This window comes from Pongo abelii, chromosome 6 (assembly GCF_028885655.2).
Source record: "Pongo abelii isolate AG06213 chromosome 6, NHGRI_mPonAbe1-v2.0_pri, whole genome shotgun sequence".
NCBI classification, from domain to species: domain Eukaryota; kingdom Metazoa; phylum Chordata; class Mammalia; order Primates; family Hominidae; genus Pongo; species Pongo abelii.
In genome coordinates, this window is record NC_071991.2 from 58,630,812 (window position 1) to 58,651,501 (window position 20,690).

Below are 20,690 nucleotides of genomic sequence, written 5' to 3' on the forward strand. Positions count from 1 at the left end.
AGGAAATGTTGGGTTGGCTTCTGTAATCTTAATTCTGGTACCCTTTCAGGGAGGGTCAGTACTCCATGTCTCATTCTTTGTTCTTTTGCAAAACTCTATTTGAAGGCTTTCGTCAACTGGTCATTCAACATGCACTTAAACAGGAACCCAGGTAATAAATTCTGCCTTGAGTTTGTTCCAGGAAGCAGTGTGGCTTGACACAAAGGATGTGCATGCTTTATGTTGTCAGATGATATAAACTGTGTTGCCCCAGATTCTGCCTTTTGCCTTAGCTCAGAGCCACCTGGCTGTTTTAATCATCTCATCTCAGATGCCTGGCAACATCTAATTCCTCGGCTCCTTTTCAGTAATTTCAGTTCTATTTTCTTACTCTGTCATTCTGGTGTTTTCATTGCATTTTCTTATAAAAGAGATCCAGATTTATTTTGGAAATAGATTTGAATGACGAAAACATCCTATAGAAGCAAATCCTAAACAAATATAAATATTTGACCGTGATTATGCAAAGAAAGCTCCTGCTTCCTCCTCTGTGTCACAGAGACCCTCAGGAGGAACTCCAGGGATAATGGAAGCTTGGGAGTCATTGCATCCCTTGCTCAGGTGCAAAATCCTCTACCCTCTGCCTAGCACTGATAGGGATGGATCAGTTTCTCTGCCTGGAGAGGCAGCCTCCTGTGACCTGGTTATATTGGAGCCTGAACACAGGAACAGAAGGTATCCTCCCTCCTTCCTCAGTGGTGTCCGTGTGCCCTTCTGGGGAGGATTGGCTCTTCTGGGCTTCTTCATGCACACGATTCCTAGTCATGGCTTCAGCCCCTTTAGTTCACTGGATCCTTATTCTGTGTTTTCCTGTGCCCAGCTGTGAGGCTAGAAAATGGAGATGAGAAGGAAGAAGGGGACAGGGATGGTGTGGTGGTTGGTGGTAGAGAAAGAAAGATACAGACAGACAGACAGACAGAGGAACAAAACAGACCCTCAGACACTGAACATGTTTAATTAAACCGATTTTATCCAGTTGCAGTTGAAACTAGGGTGGAAATAATTGATGTTCCTTGTATTGTTTTAGGTGAAAATGGTAGAAATAAATGGAACTGTCAAGGTTGTAAACCTTCCCACCTTCATTATAAATAAAGAATTAAGAAATGAAGAGTAGTAAACAGATAGGGGTTCCAAGATTTCTTTTTCTTCCCCCAAGGCAATGTCCCCATGGAACTTAGCATCAAGGCACCCTGTTTTCTGTCCTGACGGTTACTCCATTTTCTCCTCCCTTGAAAAGGGTTGCCCAGAGCACCCCCAACCTACTCCAAGGCCAGGCCTCTCCCAGCCTGAACTTCTTCATAGACCTGTTATCCTCCCTCACTCACCTTCAAAGCATCCCACTCACCAGTTCTTCTTCCTAGTCCTGGGAAAATTCCTTCTCCAGAAGCTGCCTGTGCATTTGCCAATCTAGCCCCCTTAATATTTGAGGTAGACACCTTATCCCCATTTCACAGAGGTGGAAACTAAGCCTCATAGAAGGTGAGTAACTCAACCCAGGTCACACAGCTCCAGCTAAGTGACAGAGCTAAGGTTCAGGCCACTCAGCTGACTCCAGTACTGTGTGCCACCCTGCTCCTCACTGCTTTCCTCTGAAATCTCAGGGATTGTCTGGCTCAGTGTGTACCTGGGGAAGATGAGAAAACTGAGGCCTAGAGAGGTGAAGTGGCTTGCCCAAGACCACTCCAAATATCCCACCTATCCTTGGCCTCTTTCCACTCCACCATGCAGCATAGCTCATTATATTCAAATACTTTAGCTAATATGTTCAGATGCTAAAAACCTGCCCCTAAACTTACTGCAACCATTTTCCAAGAGAAAGCAGCTTCGTTTCAACCTCTTTCCACATCCTTTTTAAAAATCAGAAGTCTCTAATACAGCTGTGATTTTGTTTCATCTCCCGTCATTCCCTCTCTCTGCCCTCAGATGGGGTGCCAATGTGTGACAACATGGCTCTAAAATGGGCCAGCAGGAGGGGGAAAAGGGTTGGAAAAGACAGAAAGAGAACAAACTCTCTCTCTTGCTCACTCTCACTCTCTCTTTCTCTTCCTTTCCACCCCGTGGTCCTCCCAGGGTCTCTGGGAATCCAATCTCAGTCTGTTGGGCTTACAAAGTGACCAAAGTCAAATGCTGGTCTGTGAGAGAAAGAGGAGGCAGACACATTGGGGGACCAAGAAGTACTTTGAAGCACGCTGCTCACCATGGTATGGGGAGGAAGTTGGCCACATCCCTGCCAACTGCTGCTTCTCTTGGACTGGGAAAGGGTCGGTTGCTTGTTTCTATCAGATTCATGGACACCACCAAGAAAAGAGGCCAGTCTGAGACATTTAATATTTGTTGAAACACAGAGGTTTAACTGATGATTGAGGTACATAGGGTGATAGGAAGAGTATGAACTTGAGAATCTGATGGATTTTGTTTAAAGTTAAGACTAGGTTACTGACTACCCATCCTGCTAATTGTCTTGGGGAAGTTATTTAACCTCTCTGAACCTCAGCTTCTCATCCACGAAATAGGACACTAGCACACAGTGGGCTATCTATATATATTTATTGAATTGAAATGGGAGTATTCAAAATTATTTGGGTTGCTGGCTTAAAATAAGAAGAATAATTCAATTCCTGTCCATCTGGAATCTAATTGTCCAATTTGGAGTTTCAAATGTAGCAAAGATCCTAATGACCTAATATTATTGGGGTAATCCTAAAATTTATTAGGAGATCTGCAAGTTCCATGATGATTGTATACTGGAGGAAATGCACAATGCACACAGACCTTCCTAAGAGTAAAAGACTGACGTGAATTTGCAGCGCTACTTAATTATGAGTAATTGTTGCATGAACACACACACACAAACACACACCCACAGAACTCCCACTATAAGATAGGAGGGGTAAATAACGACATTTGACAAAAATGAGCTCTTGCAGAGCTCTAAGTTTCCTCCCTAATATCTTAACAGGCTAGAGTATCCAAAGGCTTTTAAGTAATGTACTTGTTATCCAAACACTAGCAGATATTTAACTGGAATCCAGGAGCATTTTGTCAAGAAGGAAAAGAACTAACCAAAGAAAAAGAAAAGTAGAGAGTTTCCCAGCTGTTTTACCACATCACAACTTCAACAAAACCAAGCCTGTCCTTGCCTTGTCCCTGATGGCTCTGCCAGCAGAGTGAATGAATTGGAGCAGATTTAGGTTTTAAAATGCCTCCTAATATCATTTGGGCAAATTAGCTTACATGGCTGGACATTGTGCTCCAGCCACAGAGAATGTTCTTTTCCTGTTGGAAGCTCTGACAGCCACTGCCACGGTGAAATATCAGGAGCCTCCTAACATTTTTCTTGATTTCTTTAAGAGTGAACATTAGACATATTAAGGACAACAACCCAATCATTAAGCCCTGTGAGGTTTTCCTAGGAGCCAACTCTATCGCTTTAATCAGATTATGGACAACTCATTCTCATCCCAGCCATTTATCTTCTTTGTTTACACACACACCAAGTGGCATTCTTCTTAGCATCAAAAAATAGTAATCAAAATTGAGAACAACAAAAGACCTTTCATTATTTACAGTGTTAAGTAACATCTATTTGCCTTCATTAGTTTCTAAACAACGAAGTACACTGGTTCTGATTAAAGCTGGCATGTGTTAATTATATCCGAGGTCTGGGATTGTTTTGTCTACAATAAAGGATTGCTGAAAGCTGAAATTTGAGGCGCCCAGGCCCCAGAAGTCACCTGCCTCTATGTGTTTCCTCAGTGAGAGTTTCCAGCCTGAGAATGGCAGAAGCAGATGTGAGCTTGTCACAGGAAGTTTTTTTTTGTTTCGTTTGGTTTGGTTTTTAAGCCCTAGGTTTTATTGCCCATTTTATGGGCTGGAGTTAAATGGCAGTACAATGCAGTTTGCTCTCTTACTGCTCAGCTCTAACAGCCATGATGAGCCGTAATTAGAAGTAAAATCACCACATAAATAACATGGTAGAAAAATTGCCACAGTGAGAAGCCAGACTTTGGCGATGGGAAACTTCAGCGGGTCCTGAGTATCCATCATACTTAAGGGGCACCGCTTATTTTAGCCCATATTTGTCTTACTAAAGCCAAAATGGGAGCCATTTAGACTTTCGAACAAGCTTTTAAAAATAGAGAACGTAGGCTTAAACAGACTGTCTGCTGCTAAGTGTGATGCAGAAACCTGTCACCTGGAGGCCACGACAGCCGGATGGGCTGGGAGGGAGAGCCCTGGGAGCCCAGGGGTGAGGAAGGGAAGATAAACAGGAGAGGAAGAGGAGGCCTGGACTCTCCACAACAGCAAGGTCTAGACATTTCACTGCAAAGCCTAAGAGTCTGTACACCGTTGAGCACAGCAGCTTAGACTTCCGCCGGGGAACGTGTGAGGCTGGGACGCCTTGCAGATTTTGCTTTCATGACCTGTACTCAGCAATGAAGTGGGAGCAGGTAGACTAGCTTTTTTTTTTTTTTTTTTTTTTTTTTTTTTTTTTTTTTTTTTAATGGAGTCTCATTCTGTCGCCCAGGCTGGAGTGCAGTGGCGTGATCTCGGTTCACTGCAACCTCTGCCACCCATGTTCAAGAGATTCTCCTGCCTTAGCCTCCTGAGTAGCTGGGATTACAGGTGCCTGCCACCGCGTCCGGCTAATTTCTGTATTTTTAGTAGAGACGGGGTTTCACCATCTTGGCCAGGCTGGTCTTGAATTCCTGACATTGTGATCCATCCGCCTCGGCCTCCCAAAGTGCTGGGATTACAGGCATGAGCCACCGCACCCAGCCTAGACTAGCATTTTTGAGTACCCACTATCTCCTTGGCATTTTACTTCAATTTTAATTCTCATAACAGCCTTAGGACGCCAAGGAAAAGGAAGAGAAAATAAATTGTGCTCTGTGCCTGAAAATGACCTTAAAGAAACAAGGACCAACAGCTGGAGCAGAGTGGGCCTGCCCATATGCAAAGAGACAACAAGTAGGAATTAACATAAGGCATATCACGTGGATGCCATAGAACTATCACAGCAATTTATTTTTTCCCCAAGTCAGCCTCTCTTGTACAGGGGATTAGAAAACAAACCCAAGAGAATAAACTTGAAATGGAAGGAACGTGCTTTGTAGTTGAGTGTTTTTCAAAGCCTGCATCATTTTAAAAACTGATTTAAGTATATTCATTTGCTTTCTAAAATAAGTCATATGTAGTTTCTACTGATCAGCCAGAATAGTTAAGGTCTGATCTTCATATGGAATGAAAGGGGACATTCTTTGGATATTCTGGGAGTCCACACGTGTTCTTTACAGAGTTTGGTTTGCTTTCTCCTTTTCTTCCTTCCTTTGCAAAATCAAACAAACAAGAATAAAAACCAAACCAAAACAAAATTAATGAAAACCCCTGTGTTGAGGACTTTGTTTTGTTTTAAATGTGTCTGGTATTAAGCAGTATGTTTAGTGAAATGACTTTAAACTTAAGTAGGAAATACAGCTCCATTTCACATGTGGATTTTGTCTGCATTTACATCTCTGCAGGCCTCACATGACGTGACACCAGACATTTTTTTAATTAAGATATGAAGTGCTCATTTTTTTTTGTGGACCTGCTGTATTCTAACAAATTTACTACACGTCTCAGAAAACACATAGCTTTGCCAAAGTTGGTGAGTAGCCCAGCATGGTTTATCTCCAGCCCACAGCTCTTTCTCTGAATTCAATACTGCAGGCACAATTTAATGCAAACCCAATTTATGACTTAATGCTCTAGGGACCGTAGTGGGAGATTGTTACATTATTCTTTTCTAATCCTATTTGTGTTTTAATTTGCTAAGTCTGTAATGAGGTGCATGCCTTGAATATTCAAGATCTTTCACATTGCTTTTGACTTTGTTTAATATAATAGATTTTACAGTTTGCATTAAATACCCAGGTGCTTCGGTCAGTATTATCTCTTTATTTTCTCAACTAGAGTGAATAAAATTACACGATGAAAGTAACTGTGTGCATGTTTCCTTGTTTATTGTAATGGTTTATTTCCTATTATAATTCTTGATTCAAATTATGTCTAGTTCTCCAAAAGTCAATTCTCCATGGACTCTTACTTCCCCTTTCCAAACAATTGTTAGCTTCCGAAGAGAATGGAGTCTTGGCTGACAACTGATTAGTTAAATAATAATAAAACAAGTTTTCTAGTCTCATTTATGATACTTTAATTGCACAGAAAGGGAGAAAGTAAGGAAGATAGGAAGGAAGGGAGGGAGTAATGGAGGGAGGGAGGGGAAGGGAAGGGAAGGTGCTGTGTCACTATATGCTGCTATTTGATTTCTGGTGTTGGGCTGAAATGTACCGTCCCTAATCAGAGCTGCTACATCACCCAACTCCACAGTGTGTCATTTGGTGTCCATAACTGTGTTATAGCCAATTATAGCTAAATTATCTGTTCTGTATGCACAATCAAAGGGCGTCTGGAATGCGTTTTGTTATTTTCTGAATCCTATTGTTGCAGACATGTTTATTACATTCAGAAGATGGCTTTCTGAAATTACATTGGAATTGTATGACCCACCTGCCATTTACAAACAAAAGGACCTAAACATTTCTTAACAAGAAGAAAGTTCATTTAGCTCTTTCTGGGTAACTTTTCTCATGTTATTTTCTTTCGTAGCTATATCTTTAAGACTCATTGCCCAAGCCCCTACATATTTATAAAAATATCTAAGCTCTCCAGTTAATGTTTAATAACCCAGCAGGTCAAAAAGGGGTTGCAAACCCCTTTTCGACTCCTGTGGTGAGTGCTGGCTACAATTTTCATTGTGAATTTTTTTTCAAACTATGAAAAAAGGGATTGTAAAATGGATCCCAAATTATAACAATTTGATAGCCCTGAAATAGTTCATTTAGGTTGCCTTTCAAAAGAAAACATTTTCAGGTTATGTCTTTAAATTTTTTTGGGGGGGCCATTTTAAGAGGAAAGTGAGTGGTGTTAGAAAGACACATGATACCTATTTGAAAACATAGCATCTCATCATTAATTATTAAGGGAGAAGTGAAAGTGTTTCTAAACCAAATGCTTTCTTTTTCCCTTCTACTGAAGTTTACTCCTCTCATATTTTCCCCCCAAGCTTACTTTATTACTGGTATTTGCCTTGCAGAGCCAGGGGATATTACTACCTTTTTATTTGCTATTTTTACAGGACCCAACAAAGTGCTTTTAAAATATACAACCACTTAATTCAAGTCAAGCTTCTTCAATACTCCTTTCATTCAAGCCCTTTCTAATTTGTTTTCCTCCAGCCAGGAGCCTGCAGAAGACACTGTGATTTATGTTTTCATTTATTTATTTTATTTGGGCTTTTCATTTAAGAAAAGAAATTCTGCACAACCCCCACCACCCTCCATTCTCCCTCATCTCACTCCACCCCTGCCCCCACTTCTGTATTTGGACCATTAAGACTCTCAAGTCAGACTTCAGAGTTTTAAACTCATGTCTTGAGAGCTTTGACCACAGACTGGATGAGGCTTGGTCTGGGCTTCTTACACCACTCCGAGTGATATCAACCCAGTGCTTTAGATTCAAATCGTCTTGAGGGCAGCGCCTTTATCTTTGTCTTCCTTTATCACTTCACACCCTGCTCAGTAAAGAGCATCCAGTACAGAGCCTTGGAGGAATTCAGCCTTTTCCCAAAGATGAAAGATGCTATGACGTGGAGTTTAAATTCCCACAAAGAGATGATTAAAGGTGTGTGTTTGGCAACAGACAGGATCTGTTTTCCTGTACACATTAAGGTATTGTTTTTGTTTGGGAGCTGGGGGAAAGGAGGTGGAGGAAATCTCTGCATGACATGTAAGAGCTTGGGCTTGGGAGTCCAGCAGCCATGGGTAGAGTCTTGGTTCTGCTACCCCATTAGTGACTTTGAGTGAGTTACTCCTGCTCCTTACATGGATTCATCCATCCACTCATTCTGTCAGCAAATAGTTATTAGGCACCAACTGTATATCAGGCGCTGAGTGGGTAGCAGGTATTGACATAGACATGATTTCTGTCCATACTGACCTGGTGGGGTAAACAGTCAGACAAGCATTTACAAAAAAGCATGACAGGCATGAGAACAGGGGAAGCCAGGGAAGCCCTCCCCCAAAAAAGTGATATATAAGTGACATGAGATCAGTTTCCTTAAGTATAGAATAGGGGTTAATATAATGCCTGCCTCATAGAGTCCATATGAGAATAAGGAAGATAATGTACAACTAGGGCTTTGCATTGCTACCCTCATAAAGTAAAAAACTCAGGAAAAAAATCAGTAAAGCAATTATTGTCATTATTGCTAAGTACAATCCCGGGATTCCTAAAGAAATTAATATTAGAGAATCATGACATTTTACCTGCAAGAATATGCAAGCTTTACCCTGTAGTTCTAATTCTTTTTTTATAGAAAGAACTAAACAATAATACTGTCTGCAGAACATTAAAGTAAATTTGAAGATAAACAAGCTAAAGTGAATAGGCACTCTCAAGTAAAAATTGCTAGCAATGGAGTCTTGGAGTAACTACTACTCTAAGGCAGAAATGGATCAAACAACTCAATTCTATACACTTCAAAAGAGGACTCATTTTCCCACTAAGTCCTGGCCATCCCCAGCAGAAGAATCCTTCCCCAAAGCACTCTTACCGGTGTATTAAAGGTAATAAAACTTACTTTCATTTAAACATATCCAAGAAGCATTTTTAAATGAATATTTATATATTTGGAATCATATTTGCTCATTGTAACTTCAGAAATGGATTCCCACAGAAACAAACCTTGGCTCCACCTATAATCAAACAAGGGAGACTGAGGTTCATTCCAGGAAGTGCAATGCCTTGGTGGATAAAGAGTGGATAATGGAATTCTCCAACATAACTCCTGAAAATAATGAGATAATCAAGTGTTAATGCTCATAATCTTTGAATAACTTGCACAAATGTCACAAATACTGGGGGGAAAGTACCTTAGCTGAGCTGTGGCAGAATTCCTCTTAGGGGAGAGAACTGCCTTCATTTTAGCAAATACTTAGACCATTTTGATGGTGTTTAGATTAGTCCAAGACAGAGGTAAATTGCTCTGCATGATAACGTTGGAGGAATTTTGAGGTTCTGGGATCAGCCTGAAAAGCAGATAAAGGAGAGGAGAGTTTTGACAGACAGACGAGCCGCTAGTCAGTGGCTGGGAGATATTTAGGAAGAAAGCTGACAGAGAGGTTTACATAATCATGGGCATGTTAGAGGAACTATTATAAAAAATGATGTCCAACATTCAATTCTTGTAAAGCTGGATTTGTAAATTATTACAGATTTGTAAAGCTGGATTACTAGGTACCATCTCCTACACACACATGGAATTGTTACTATAGGTCTATATACATTCCATTGAGTAGTGATTGGAGGCCCTCAAGGAAACTGGCAGTATCTTGGTGGCCACGGGGCAGAGAAACGAGAACAACTTTGGGGTCCAAGAGAAATAAGAGGTCAGCCAGAACAAGAGGTTGGAGGAAGGGACCACGAGAACATAAGCCCCTGGAAAGTCACAGAAATCATGGGCAAGGTAATGAGAGATTCATACAGCACATGGACAAAAGAATTTAAGCCAGTCTTACCCAACCTGAGCTATATATCTATATGTAAAATATATTAAGATTTAATCCTCTTTCATTGGATTTTTTTTTTTTTTTTTTTTTTTTGAGACAAGATCTCATTGTGTTACCCAGGCTGGAGTGCAGTGGCACGATCTTGACTCACTGCAGCCTTGACCTCCCAGGTTCAAGCCATTCTCTCACCGCAGTCTCCCAAATATCTAGAATCACAGGTGCGAACCACCATGCCCAGCTAATTTTAATTTAATTTTTTTTTAATGCAGAGATGAGGTCTCGATGTGTTTTCCAAGGTGGTCTCAAACTCCTGGGCTCAAGGGATCTGCCCACCTCGGCCTCCCAAATTGCTGGGATTACAGGTGTGAGCCACTACACCTAGCTGGAAATTCTTACTAAATCAAAGTAATCTGAAAATTTAAGCAGCTATTCTGGCTCAGCCCTCACTTCAGATTTTGGAGTAATTGACAAGCTGAAAAGGCAAACTGGAGCTACTTTTTCAGTTTCAGAGATGCCAGCAACAGCTCATTTGCATTCTAATAGTACTGTCCCTTTAAGGAGGAGAACCCTGTCATCAATGAATGGTTGCTGATCTAATGACTAATTGATGGCAAAGAGTCTCTAATGACCTAATAGCTCATTAGGGTTGACTGAGCCAGCAGGGGTCTTTGAAAATGTTTTTTATTCCACTGTGAGGCTTTGTGAGTTTTCCTGCACACATCAGACCACTGCCCAGTCTATGAAACCTACAAATGTGAAACCACAACAAGAATGGGGCGGACCTATACAAATATAATTTGGAAGTACAAAGGCAAATATGGAATCCACATGACAGAGCCATGTCACACTGCCAAAATTATATTATGGGAAGCTCCAGAGAGACATGCTGGGAACCAAATGTGTTCCCAATAGGTAACAACTTATGCCAAGAATTGAGTTGTCACCATGATAGCATGGAAATAGCTTCAGAGTGGGTAAATTCACCATTCATTCATTATTTAATAAATCAATGTTTATTAAATACCTATTACCCATATGGTAGTATACATAAAAACTTATGTACATTATATCAATTTATACAATTGCTATGGTCATTCACATATGAGAAATGTTAGGTTCTGGGAAGTTAGGAAGATTGAAAGAGTTATATAACATATGCTTTATGTAGAACTGAAATCCAGGTCTCTCCCCAAAATTCCTGCCTTTTTTCTTTTCACCATGTTGTTCCCTATTAGAGTTCAACAATTCAAGCACTTTATTTTTTGGATAACATTTGTCCCTAAAGATATAAGGAAAGGCCCTTACTGTCAGCATTCATCTGAAAATAAATAGCCAATTCTGGATTTTATGGCAAAGATAACGTGAATAATTGAAATATCCAGATAAGCCCCAAGTCATGGTGATGAATTCTCACTCAGTTCTTCTTTCTAACACAGAGTCCACCCACTTCTGGGCTACTACCAGAACAGGACGTCCAGTGGATGAGTTTCCTTCCTGGCATCAACCCCTGCCCACTGATGAAGCTGGACCTGGAAATGGAGGAAGAGACAAGAAGCAAACACCCTGGAAGATTGGCCCGGCATGCGGAAGTATCTCATTAAACTTAAGACACTGATTTTAATATTTTTCTTCAGCACAAGAAACCCCACCTTACATTTAACTGAAGTTTTGTGTTGTTTTTGTTTGTTTGTTTGTTTGTTTGTTTGGTAAGACAGGGTTTTACTCTGTCGCCCAGGATGGAGTACAGTGGGCAAGATCATGGCTCACTGTAGCCTCGACCTCCCATGCTCAAGTGATTCTCCCAGCTCAGAAGCGCTGGGACTACAGATGTTTGCCACCACATCTAATATTTTTCTTTTCTTTCCTTTTTTGGAGAGATGGGGGTCTCCCTATGTTTCCCAGGTTGGTCTCAAACTCCTGGGCTAAAGCCATCTTCCCACCTAATATTTTAACTGAAAACAATCATCCGGGAAGCAACCAGGGTATCCAGAGCACAGCCAAGGGACTGATTTCAAGCAAGAGGTATGTCTATAAATGTGGCGAAGATATTTATTCTCCAACTTCCGCCTGCCATAGCCGAGGGCTACTCGCAGAGGCATTAATCCCCTGGTACTTCAGGCGTGGGCGCAGGCCTGCTGGTGGAGACACTTGCTGTAGGATGCTCGAGATGAGTGCCAAGAGGCTAGGAACAGGGCTTTGAAAGCATCTGCTCCATCTGCTTTTTCTCTAGGAGAATGACTAGAACAGTCCCCAAGCCCACATCTGTCCATGAACATATAGAACAGGGACATATTTCCAGCTTAGTAGTGTATAGTTGATACACGCTACCAGGTACCATGAGAGTATATAATACTAGCATAAACATCCTGCAATATGTCAAGATATGGAGAGGCAGCTGTTTGTCCCTCGTTTGAAGGATTCAGGCAATCTTGGTTGACCTCTATTATAGAACTGGCATATATTAGCTGAAATAATACTTTAACAGTTTTTTAGTACCCAACTATATGTTCTGTTATAAGGAATAGCAAATGTTTAATCATAAATATTTTAATGGCTTCAGGGATTCATGGTATTCAATGACCGTGTTAAATGATAATAATCACATCTGGTTTATTACTATAGTAATTCAGCAGCTTCTCTTCAGCAGTTATTTTTTATTATATGTGCTGTGCTACTGTCATGGTCATTTATAGCAGTAATATTTTAAAGTGGCTCATTTGTTTGTTTAAGGACAGTTTCACAATATATTTCTGTATTAATATACATTTTGTACTATTATTTCCAAGCTGCCACTGGAAAATTGATCCTAGCCTGTTATGACTGGAGAGGCAGGAAGACACGTGAAATGTCCAAACAGAGATAGAGTGGGGGACCAGATGGGGCTGTCCCAGCACCCACTGGGGTTATGACAACTGCTGCTGGGCTTTATTCATAAGTGAGGAAGTCATAGGAAAGAGTTAACAAATAATAGATGTAAAGAGAACACAGATTTGGAGAGGCATTTCAAGTGAAATAACATCCGGGAGGCAAAGGCATGTGCAAAGGACCCAAAGACACGTGGTTAGCAGGGCCCAGGTAGTCGGCAGGCCTTGGCAGGCATCTCAGTTTCAGTAATGGAATGATAGTGAGGAAGCAAGAATGAAAAAATGGGAACTTGCAAGAGTGAAGCAAGGGCAGGCCAAGGTCACTCACTGGGTGGCTTAGACGCTGACATCAATTTCAAGTCTGCTCCAAGCGGGCAGCGGGAGTGAATCGCTGAGGCGTGGACTGGCAGCGTCCCCTCCTTGGCCTTTCATTCCAACGGTTCAAAGCAGCAGGTGCTACCCAGGGCTTGTGTGTGATGCCTGCTGTGCTTCTGCCTCTTCTGGCACATCACAAGGTGTTGCTTGGGGAGGGGTAAATATTAGCCTGAAATCCTATATTGCTCCTTAGTGGGGAGGGGGTCCTTGATAACCCAGGGGAGTTAATTTTCTGTGACATTCTGCTGAACCAGGTTGTGGAAACGCAGAGGAGCCCAAAGAAAACTGCCAGACTCCTGCTCAGCTTCCCCTTGGCTGGATCCTGATTGGTTGGGTGACAGAGGGCAAATGGCTTTTACGGCTATGAATGATGTATGACCGTAAAATGGTCTGTAACCAGAAGTGCCAACTGACATGCCTGCTGATTTAACGGACACCCCGGGTTATGTTTGCAGAGATGCTTAAATAAACACTTGCTAGGTTTGAGGCCGTTTACCAAGCAATCATTTCTCTCGCTCTTCCTTTCCATTTTATTTTACTTCATCATAAAAATGAGGATAGTAAAGTGATGATTCCCTTTTTTATAATAATGAAGATTTACTCATTGCAGTGGCAGTTCCTCTTTCTTTCTTCCTTCCTTACTGCTGTGTGTGGCTCTTTTTTGCCCTTTCCACCTACAGGGGTAGATGTGATGGACTTGGGGAAGCCCAGACAGGGTTGGCCAGCACAACCACTTGAATGCGCTGCCCTTTAAGAATGGAAGAGATGTTGTCCAGTTGCGTTTGTATTTGGCAAATTAGGAAAATAAAGCCCTGAGATCACGGTTAGACCAATGAATGAAACGGGAGGATTTCTAGTCAGCCACAAATCAGCAAAGGCATCAGAGACAAGGTAAACAACCCTTCTTATGATGGTCCTGTCACTGGGAAATATCCCATGAGTTCTTTGGCTCTGTAACCTTGGGCTTCTCTGATCCATGTGCTACACCCACAGCACTGATGATTAATGCAAAGTTAGATTTGGGTTTGGGAGCCTAATCTAGATGATTTTCATATGGCTACTGAATGGTCATTAGAAGCACGTAAATTACTGAACGTAGAAGTTTTCTCAAATAAATTGATCAGAAATCCATAGGACATCATAGAGTAATTCCTGGCTATCTCTGCAGAAAATATCACATAAGATCCATTTGACTTTATTTTCCAAGCTGAGTCAGGAATGGCAAACTAATCCCCAGTTTTTTCCCACTGGATCTCAACTGGGCCTCATAATCTCTTTCACTACCCATTGCTGCAAGCTGGCACTCAAGGTAATTTGCCACCCCTGTGCTCGAACTTTCAGCTCTTTATTGTCTAAGAAAAGAAACTTACTGAACTTTTTTCCTTTTTCTATTGCTTGAATGGTATTTTAAAAACTAAATTATTTGTTTTTGTGAACCCATCTAATTCTGGTGCCTTTTTCAATGGTAAATCTTTAATCAATGTTCTTCTATAGTAATTGGCCCACTCAAGTTTTCATTTCTTCTGGGATCAATTTTGTTAGTGTTTGCTAGGAAATAATTTATTTTAGATGCTCAAATTTATTGTCAAAGAGCTGTATGCAATGTTCTCTTAGATTTTATTTTGATCTCTCCTGTATCCATATCTCCCTTTCTCATTGCTAATCTTGTATATTTTTGTTCTCTCCATTTTTTTAGTCTAACTTCAAAGGGATCCTCTATTTTACTTGTCTTGACAACCATCTTTTGGATTTATTCACTCTTTCTGCAATTTTTTATTTCCTATATCATTTGTTTCAGCTTTTGTCTTTATTATTTTCACTTTATAATTTCGTGTGTTTTGTGTCATTGTTGTCATCATCTTTCTGATTTCTTAAGGTTATTACTTAGATTATTTTTTATCTTTTTGTCCGTTATAATAATAGAAGCAAGGGTCAGCACACTATTATGCATGGGCCAAATCAGACCCACAACCTGTTTTTGTACAACTTGGGGACTAAGAATTGTTTTTATATTTTAGAGTGTTGTAAACAAAACAAACAGGAAACTTCAACAGAGACAATAGGGTCCACAAAGCTCTTGCCCTTTACAGAAAAAGTTTGCTGACCCTTGATACAGGCATTTCAGGCTATACTTCTTCCTCTGAGTACAGCTTTCACTCTGTCCCTGATTCACACAAACTATTCTACTTTCCCTTGCTTCCTAGATACTTTATAATTTACCTTTCAATTTTCTCTTTTATCAAAAGGTTGTTCAAGAGTAAATTTCATAACATCTAAGTATATTTTTACCCACGATTTGATTATTTATGTCTAATTTTATCAGCTTATGGTAAGAGATCGTGGCCCAAGTCCATTCCATTTCTTCTATCTGACTGGCTCTTCCTGTCTGGTCCTGTAGGCACTTTGGTTTACTTTGTAGAGTTTATTTTAATATAGTATTTTTTAGCCTTTCTAAATCCATGTTCCTCCTTCCCCTGAACACTTTTGATAAGATAAAGTCCTCTTGCCCTCCTTTAATAATAATTGACATTCAATCTAAATTAAATATTGAGACAAAAATAAATCAAAGCAATGAGACAAAATATTGGGGTTTTTTTTATAGTGCACACTCTTGAGATATTTACTCTAACCCTATGGTTAACTTTCACCACTCCACAGAAAATTGCTCTAGTCTAACATGTCATATTTTGGGCCTGGCAGGACTCCACAGTCCCCTTTACTCACTATGGTGTCTTCATTATAATCCAGATGACAGAGCTCCTTGGTGGAATGTGAGTGATATACACAGACGTATTTGAATCTGGGCATTGGTAAACTTACAAGCTCAATAAAATAGAGATGTCCAAGAATTCAGGCCAGGAAGGAAGAAGTAGCACTGAGATTTCTGATACCACCATCACACACAAGGGAACAGATAAAAGAAATTATTTAATTACTATGTTTCACGGAAAGAAGCTTTCAGACTTCATAAACTAGGTAGAATTTTTTAAGCCCATAATAAACATCACAGGCAGTGGCCCAGAAAGATTGGCTGGAACCCCCGTATCTGAAGGAGCATTTGCCTTCGAAAATTTACCCATCCAGACTCTGGCGTCAGCTCTACAGAAACATAACTTTGTCTATGATTGCAAGCTGGTTATACCTGGGGACACTGGTTTATGCAAGTACATCTCAGAGAGACTTATAGTAAATCACATACCAACTTATTTACTATGAGAAATGGAACTAATGCATGGATGGAACAGTACATTGTAATAAAGTCATTTGTCCTATAAAGTCATAAGCACATTGAACCTCTCTTATTCCTTCTATGTATTTTAACAGTTATGTCAAAAGTACCACTAAGTTCATCAGCAAATGAATGAATGAATAAAATCTGGTATAACCATACAATGGAATATTATTTGGCAATGAAAAGGAATAAGGTACTGATACGTAATACAACATAGATAAATCCTGAAAACATGCTAAGTGAATGAAGCTTGTCACAAAATATTGCCTATTGCATGATTCCATTTATATGAACTGTCCAGAACAGGCAAATCCATAGAGACAGAAAGTAGATGAGTGATTGCCTAAGACGGGAGAGAGGGTCTAGGAGTTGGGGCAGTGGGAGGTAATCATTCAAGGTATGGGTTTTCTTTGGAGGTTTGAACATGTTCTAAAATTGATTATGGTGATGGCTGCACAACACCGTGACTATATAAAGAACTAGCTAATTGTATACTTTTTTTTTTTTTGAGACAGAGTCTCTCCCTGTTGCCCAGGCTGGAGTGCAATGGTGCGATGTCGGCTCACTGCAACCTCTGCCTCCCTGGTTCAAGGGATTCTCCTGCCTCAGCCTCCCAAGTAGCTGGGACTACAGGTGCCTGCCACCACGCCCAGCTAATTTTTTGTATTTTTAGTAGAGACAGGATTTCACCATGTTAGCCAAGATGGTCTCGATCTCCTGACCTCATGATCCACCCGCCTCGGCCTCCCAAAGTGCTGGGATTACAGGTGTGAGCCATCACGCCCGGCCAATTGTATACTTTAAATGGTTGATTTCTATGGTATTGAATTATATCTGAACAAAGCTGCTGAATAAAGGATCACTGAGATAATTTGGGGTTATAGCTCTTCCAGACTGATACCTTCACATCTTTGTATTTTCATACATGAGCATTTCATTCAAGGGCGTGTTCTTCTCACAGTAGATGACAGAAGTGTAAATGAAACCCAAGAACATTTAAGTGCAAGCAAAGCCCAAGCATATTTAAAACTTCTACCTGTATCACAACCACTAACCTCCTATCAACCCCACAAGTTGCATGGCTAAACCTAATGTCAATGGTGAGAGGATGTATGTGCCGCCAGCTCTTCCAGGAGTCATGTGGGAAGGCTGTGGATGTACGATTGGATTACATCATGAATCGATGAAGGAGGTGGAAAATTTGGAAAAGAATCAAATCCACCACATGTACCATTTTCTTTCTGGGGGTGGGAGGGGTGTGTGTGGCCCTAACACAATGGAGTGCTGGCACTCTGTGTCTCCTTACCCTGCACACTGGGAACTCAGATCCATCTCATCCACCGGACATAGTTTTCCTTGTTTTATTTTCTATCAACAAAAATCTTGAGATCTTGTAAACTACTGTGAGAAAAAATGAACCATGTTTTTTTTTTTTTTTTTTTGAGATGGAGTCTCACTCTGTCGCCCAGGCTGGAGTACAGTGGCACGATCTCAGCTCACTGCAAGCTCCACCTCCCGGGTTCATGCCATTCTCCTGCCTCAGCCTTCCCAGTAGCTGGATCTACAGGCGCCAGCCACCATGCCCAGCTAATTTTTTGTATTTTTAGTACAGACAGGTGTCACCATGTTAGCCAAGATGGTCTCGATCTCCTGACCTCGTGATCTGCCAGCCTTGGCCTCCTTAAGTGCTGCGGTTACAGGTGTGAGCCACCGAGCCCGGCCAATGAATCATGATTTTTATGTTTCACACCCTACAGAGTTGGCTTCATCTATATGATAATTCTCTTAAAATATTTCCAACATTTTAAATTTTGTTCTTCTAGGAAGCTGGGAGATGTACTAGCCTCCCATTCTCCTCCCTGCATTTCCTCCATCTCAGAGCCTCCTTTGCTTTCCTTCTGTCTTCCAGACACAGATATCTGCTTCCTCTCCTGGCTCCAACATAGTTCCCATGTCTGATTTGAAGTGATATGCCTATGATGTAAGTGGATGTCTCCCTGCACTAGAACTTGGCCTCCTTTTACACCTGTAGCATGCAGGTCTAGGTTCCTAGGAAGATAAGGTTCAATATTTGTCAAATAAATGGTTAACATATCCAAAATTACATAGATATTTGGCAGCAGGCAAGAGAAGGTAAGAGGTGCTGCAAAGAAAAAAGAGCTTATACTTTCCCCAAGTAATATACTGTGTAAAGCACAACAAACAAAGTCAAACTTCAATGCCAGTAATCATTTTCCAAATAGGAAGGGTTTCTGTTGGCCATGTTTTTTTACTAATACATTACAGCACTGAGTCAGAAATGTACACCCTTTTATTCATTTCAAAGTATGTAAACTCTGATAAAGCTGTTTCTATCTGCTGCCAGAGGGTGAGTGCTGAGGGCCGAGAGAGACCACCACCAGCAGAATCTACCCCAGGCCTCATCAGACCTCAGCTCTGACTCAGAGCTTCATCCTGCCTTGACACAGGTGACAGGTGATTTTCACAAGAGCAGCACGGCCGTGGGTGCCAGCTGTGATGACACCCTTTTCCTTTCCATTCAGTAATATCAGTTCACACACAGCCTCCCTCTGTACCTGCACGCCTTGTGGGGGATACCTCACTTCACCATTAACAACGAAGAATAAATACTATTAGGACCCCAATTTTATTTTTATTTTTCTTTTTAGGACCCCAATTTTATGAAGGAGGAACTTGTGATGTGGGAGGGTTCATGGCAGAGCTGGGATGGGAACTCAGGTCATCCAATCCAGTCTGTTTGTAATTACCACCTTCCAAAGAAACATCAAAATACAAGTGGGTGAGAGAGAGACAAATTCACTCTATGGAAAAAAAACATATTATTCACAACATGAAATAGTAACAAAAAAAAATGTATGCGACCTCCCAGCATACAGGGCCACGCTGTCGCCATGCTGAGCTTGACAGTAATTGCTCCAGCCCTCCGTTGATGCCGTGTTTAGTCCAAGGGAGGCCTGGGAAACAGAGGGCATAGAGGAAGGCTTTGGGGCCAGCCCAAACTAAGTTCAAATCCCGTCTCCCCCACTAATAGTAACCTTGAGCACTTTCTCAGTCAAGTTTCCCAACTGAGAAATGTAGAGATTATGACGCTTTCCTCATGAGCTGTCACAAGAATTAAACTAAATAATATACATAAGCAGCCCAGAACATGAGTGTTCTATAACTGTTTCTCTTCCCTCTCTAAGGCAACAGGAAAGAAAAAACACAGAATGGCTATAAAGTATCAAAAATAAACAAGCCAGTTGCTCTAATTTAGCTACCATTGGTGTGAGTATCACGGGCCAAGGGTCTACATCCAAGAAAGGAGAAACACATTTGCTCTGCACCCCACAGTCTCTTGAGCTTTGCTGTTAACCACAAATGGTAAATTAGTTCTATTCCAGGAGAACCAAATTCTACTCACTTTCTAAATGCACATAATTGCCAAGCATAGGAGATTAATACGCTAGAAACTAACCTCAGAGACAGTGTTTAAAAACAAACAAACTGACTAAAACCCCAAAGCCATTGAGTTCCAGAAACAACCACTCTGAAGCCAGCAGAAATTTCTGCATTTAACCCACCTGCACCCCGGCCCTTCCCCAGTTAAGGCAAAGTCTCTGATTGAGCTTTTAAGAAGTTGGAGGGATCTGTTGCTGGAGATAGACGGGAAGATTTTATCAATCAGACAAGAGGTCCGTGGGGGCATTTCTAATGAGAAGCCAGTTAAGCGGCTATAATTAAAGGTGATCAAAGTGCCTGCAGTAGCCAGTCCTCGGGCCACTTGCCTGTTCTCTTACTGGCCTACACAGTGCCCGCCCCAGATGCACACAGCTGCTTTCACACGTGGCATTGATTCCACCCAGGCCACAGTGGCAAGAAGAGGCAGAAAAGCACAGCTTTCTCCCAAGTGCGGAGGAGCAAAGACCAGCACATCCTCCAGAACCACTGCCGCTGCTCCCAGCTTTGTGGGGTGGGGAGGGGTCAGCATCCAACCTGGAGTGAAGATTCCCCATTTGCTTACCCCTCTGTGCCTGAGGGTTGCAGAAGCCAAAGCTCTTACAGGGAAGCTGCCCAGGGGAAAAGCCCACAAGCACTGTACCCTCCCTCAGCTCCCATTCAGGCCCCGCTTCCAGTCCCTCTGAGCCTACAAGAAGTGGGATGGCATTGCAGAAGTGTCACCCACGCTGGTTCACAGGCAGTACCTGCTGTGGAAGAGGGACAGGCTGAGGGCTTCTGACAGCAGCCAGTGCCCTACAGACCTTCAGGTTTATAACACGCTTCACAGAGACACTGGCACCCAGGACAGCCCAGCCCTGTGGAACCGTGTTAAATGATCCCCATTGCACAGATGAGGAAGACTGATGATGAATTGGCTAAAGCAGGAATTTAGAGGCAGACCTACCTTGGACCCTACCACCCACCAGCTGAGGGGCCCCAGGTGAGTTTGCCTGGCCCCACTCTGCCTCAGTTCCATCACCTGTAGAACAGAGATGAGACTACCCACATCTGTGAGCTTTAGCAAGGATTAAATGAGATAATAGATGAAAAGTACTTAGTACAGTGCAT

The 20,690-nt window shown here is 41.6% G+C and overlaps 1 protein-coding gene across 1 annotated transcript; it reads left to right on the forward strand.

Annotated features, from left to right (window-relative positions):
* Positions 1 to 487: 487 nt before the first annotated feature.
* Positions 488 to 2,377, forward strand: LOC100438270 (uncharacterized protein KIAA0087; the record flags this gene model as incomplete). Its single annotated transcript, XM_002818124.4, has 2 exons — positions 488 to 714; positions 2,110 to 2,377. Coding segments are annotated over 2 exons (495 nt in total), but the record flags the coding sequence as incomplete, so codon positions are not given.
* Positions 2,378 to 20,690: the final 18,313 nt, after the last annotated feature.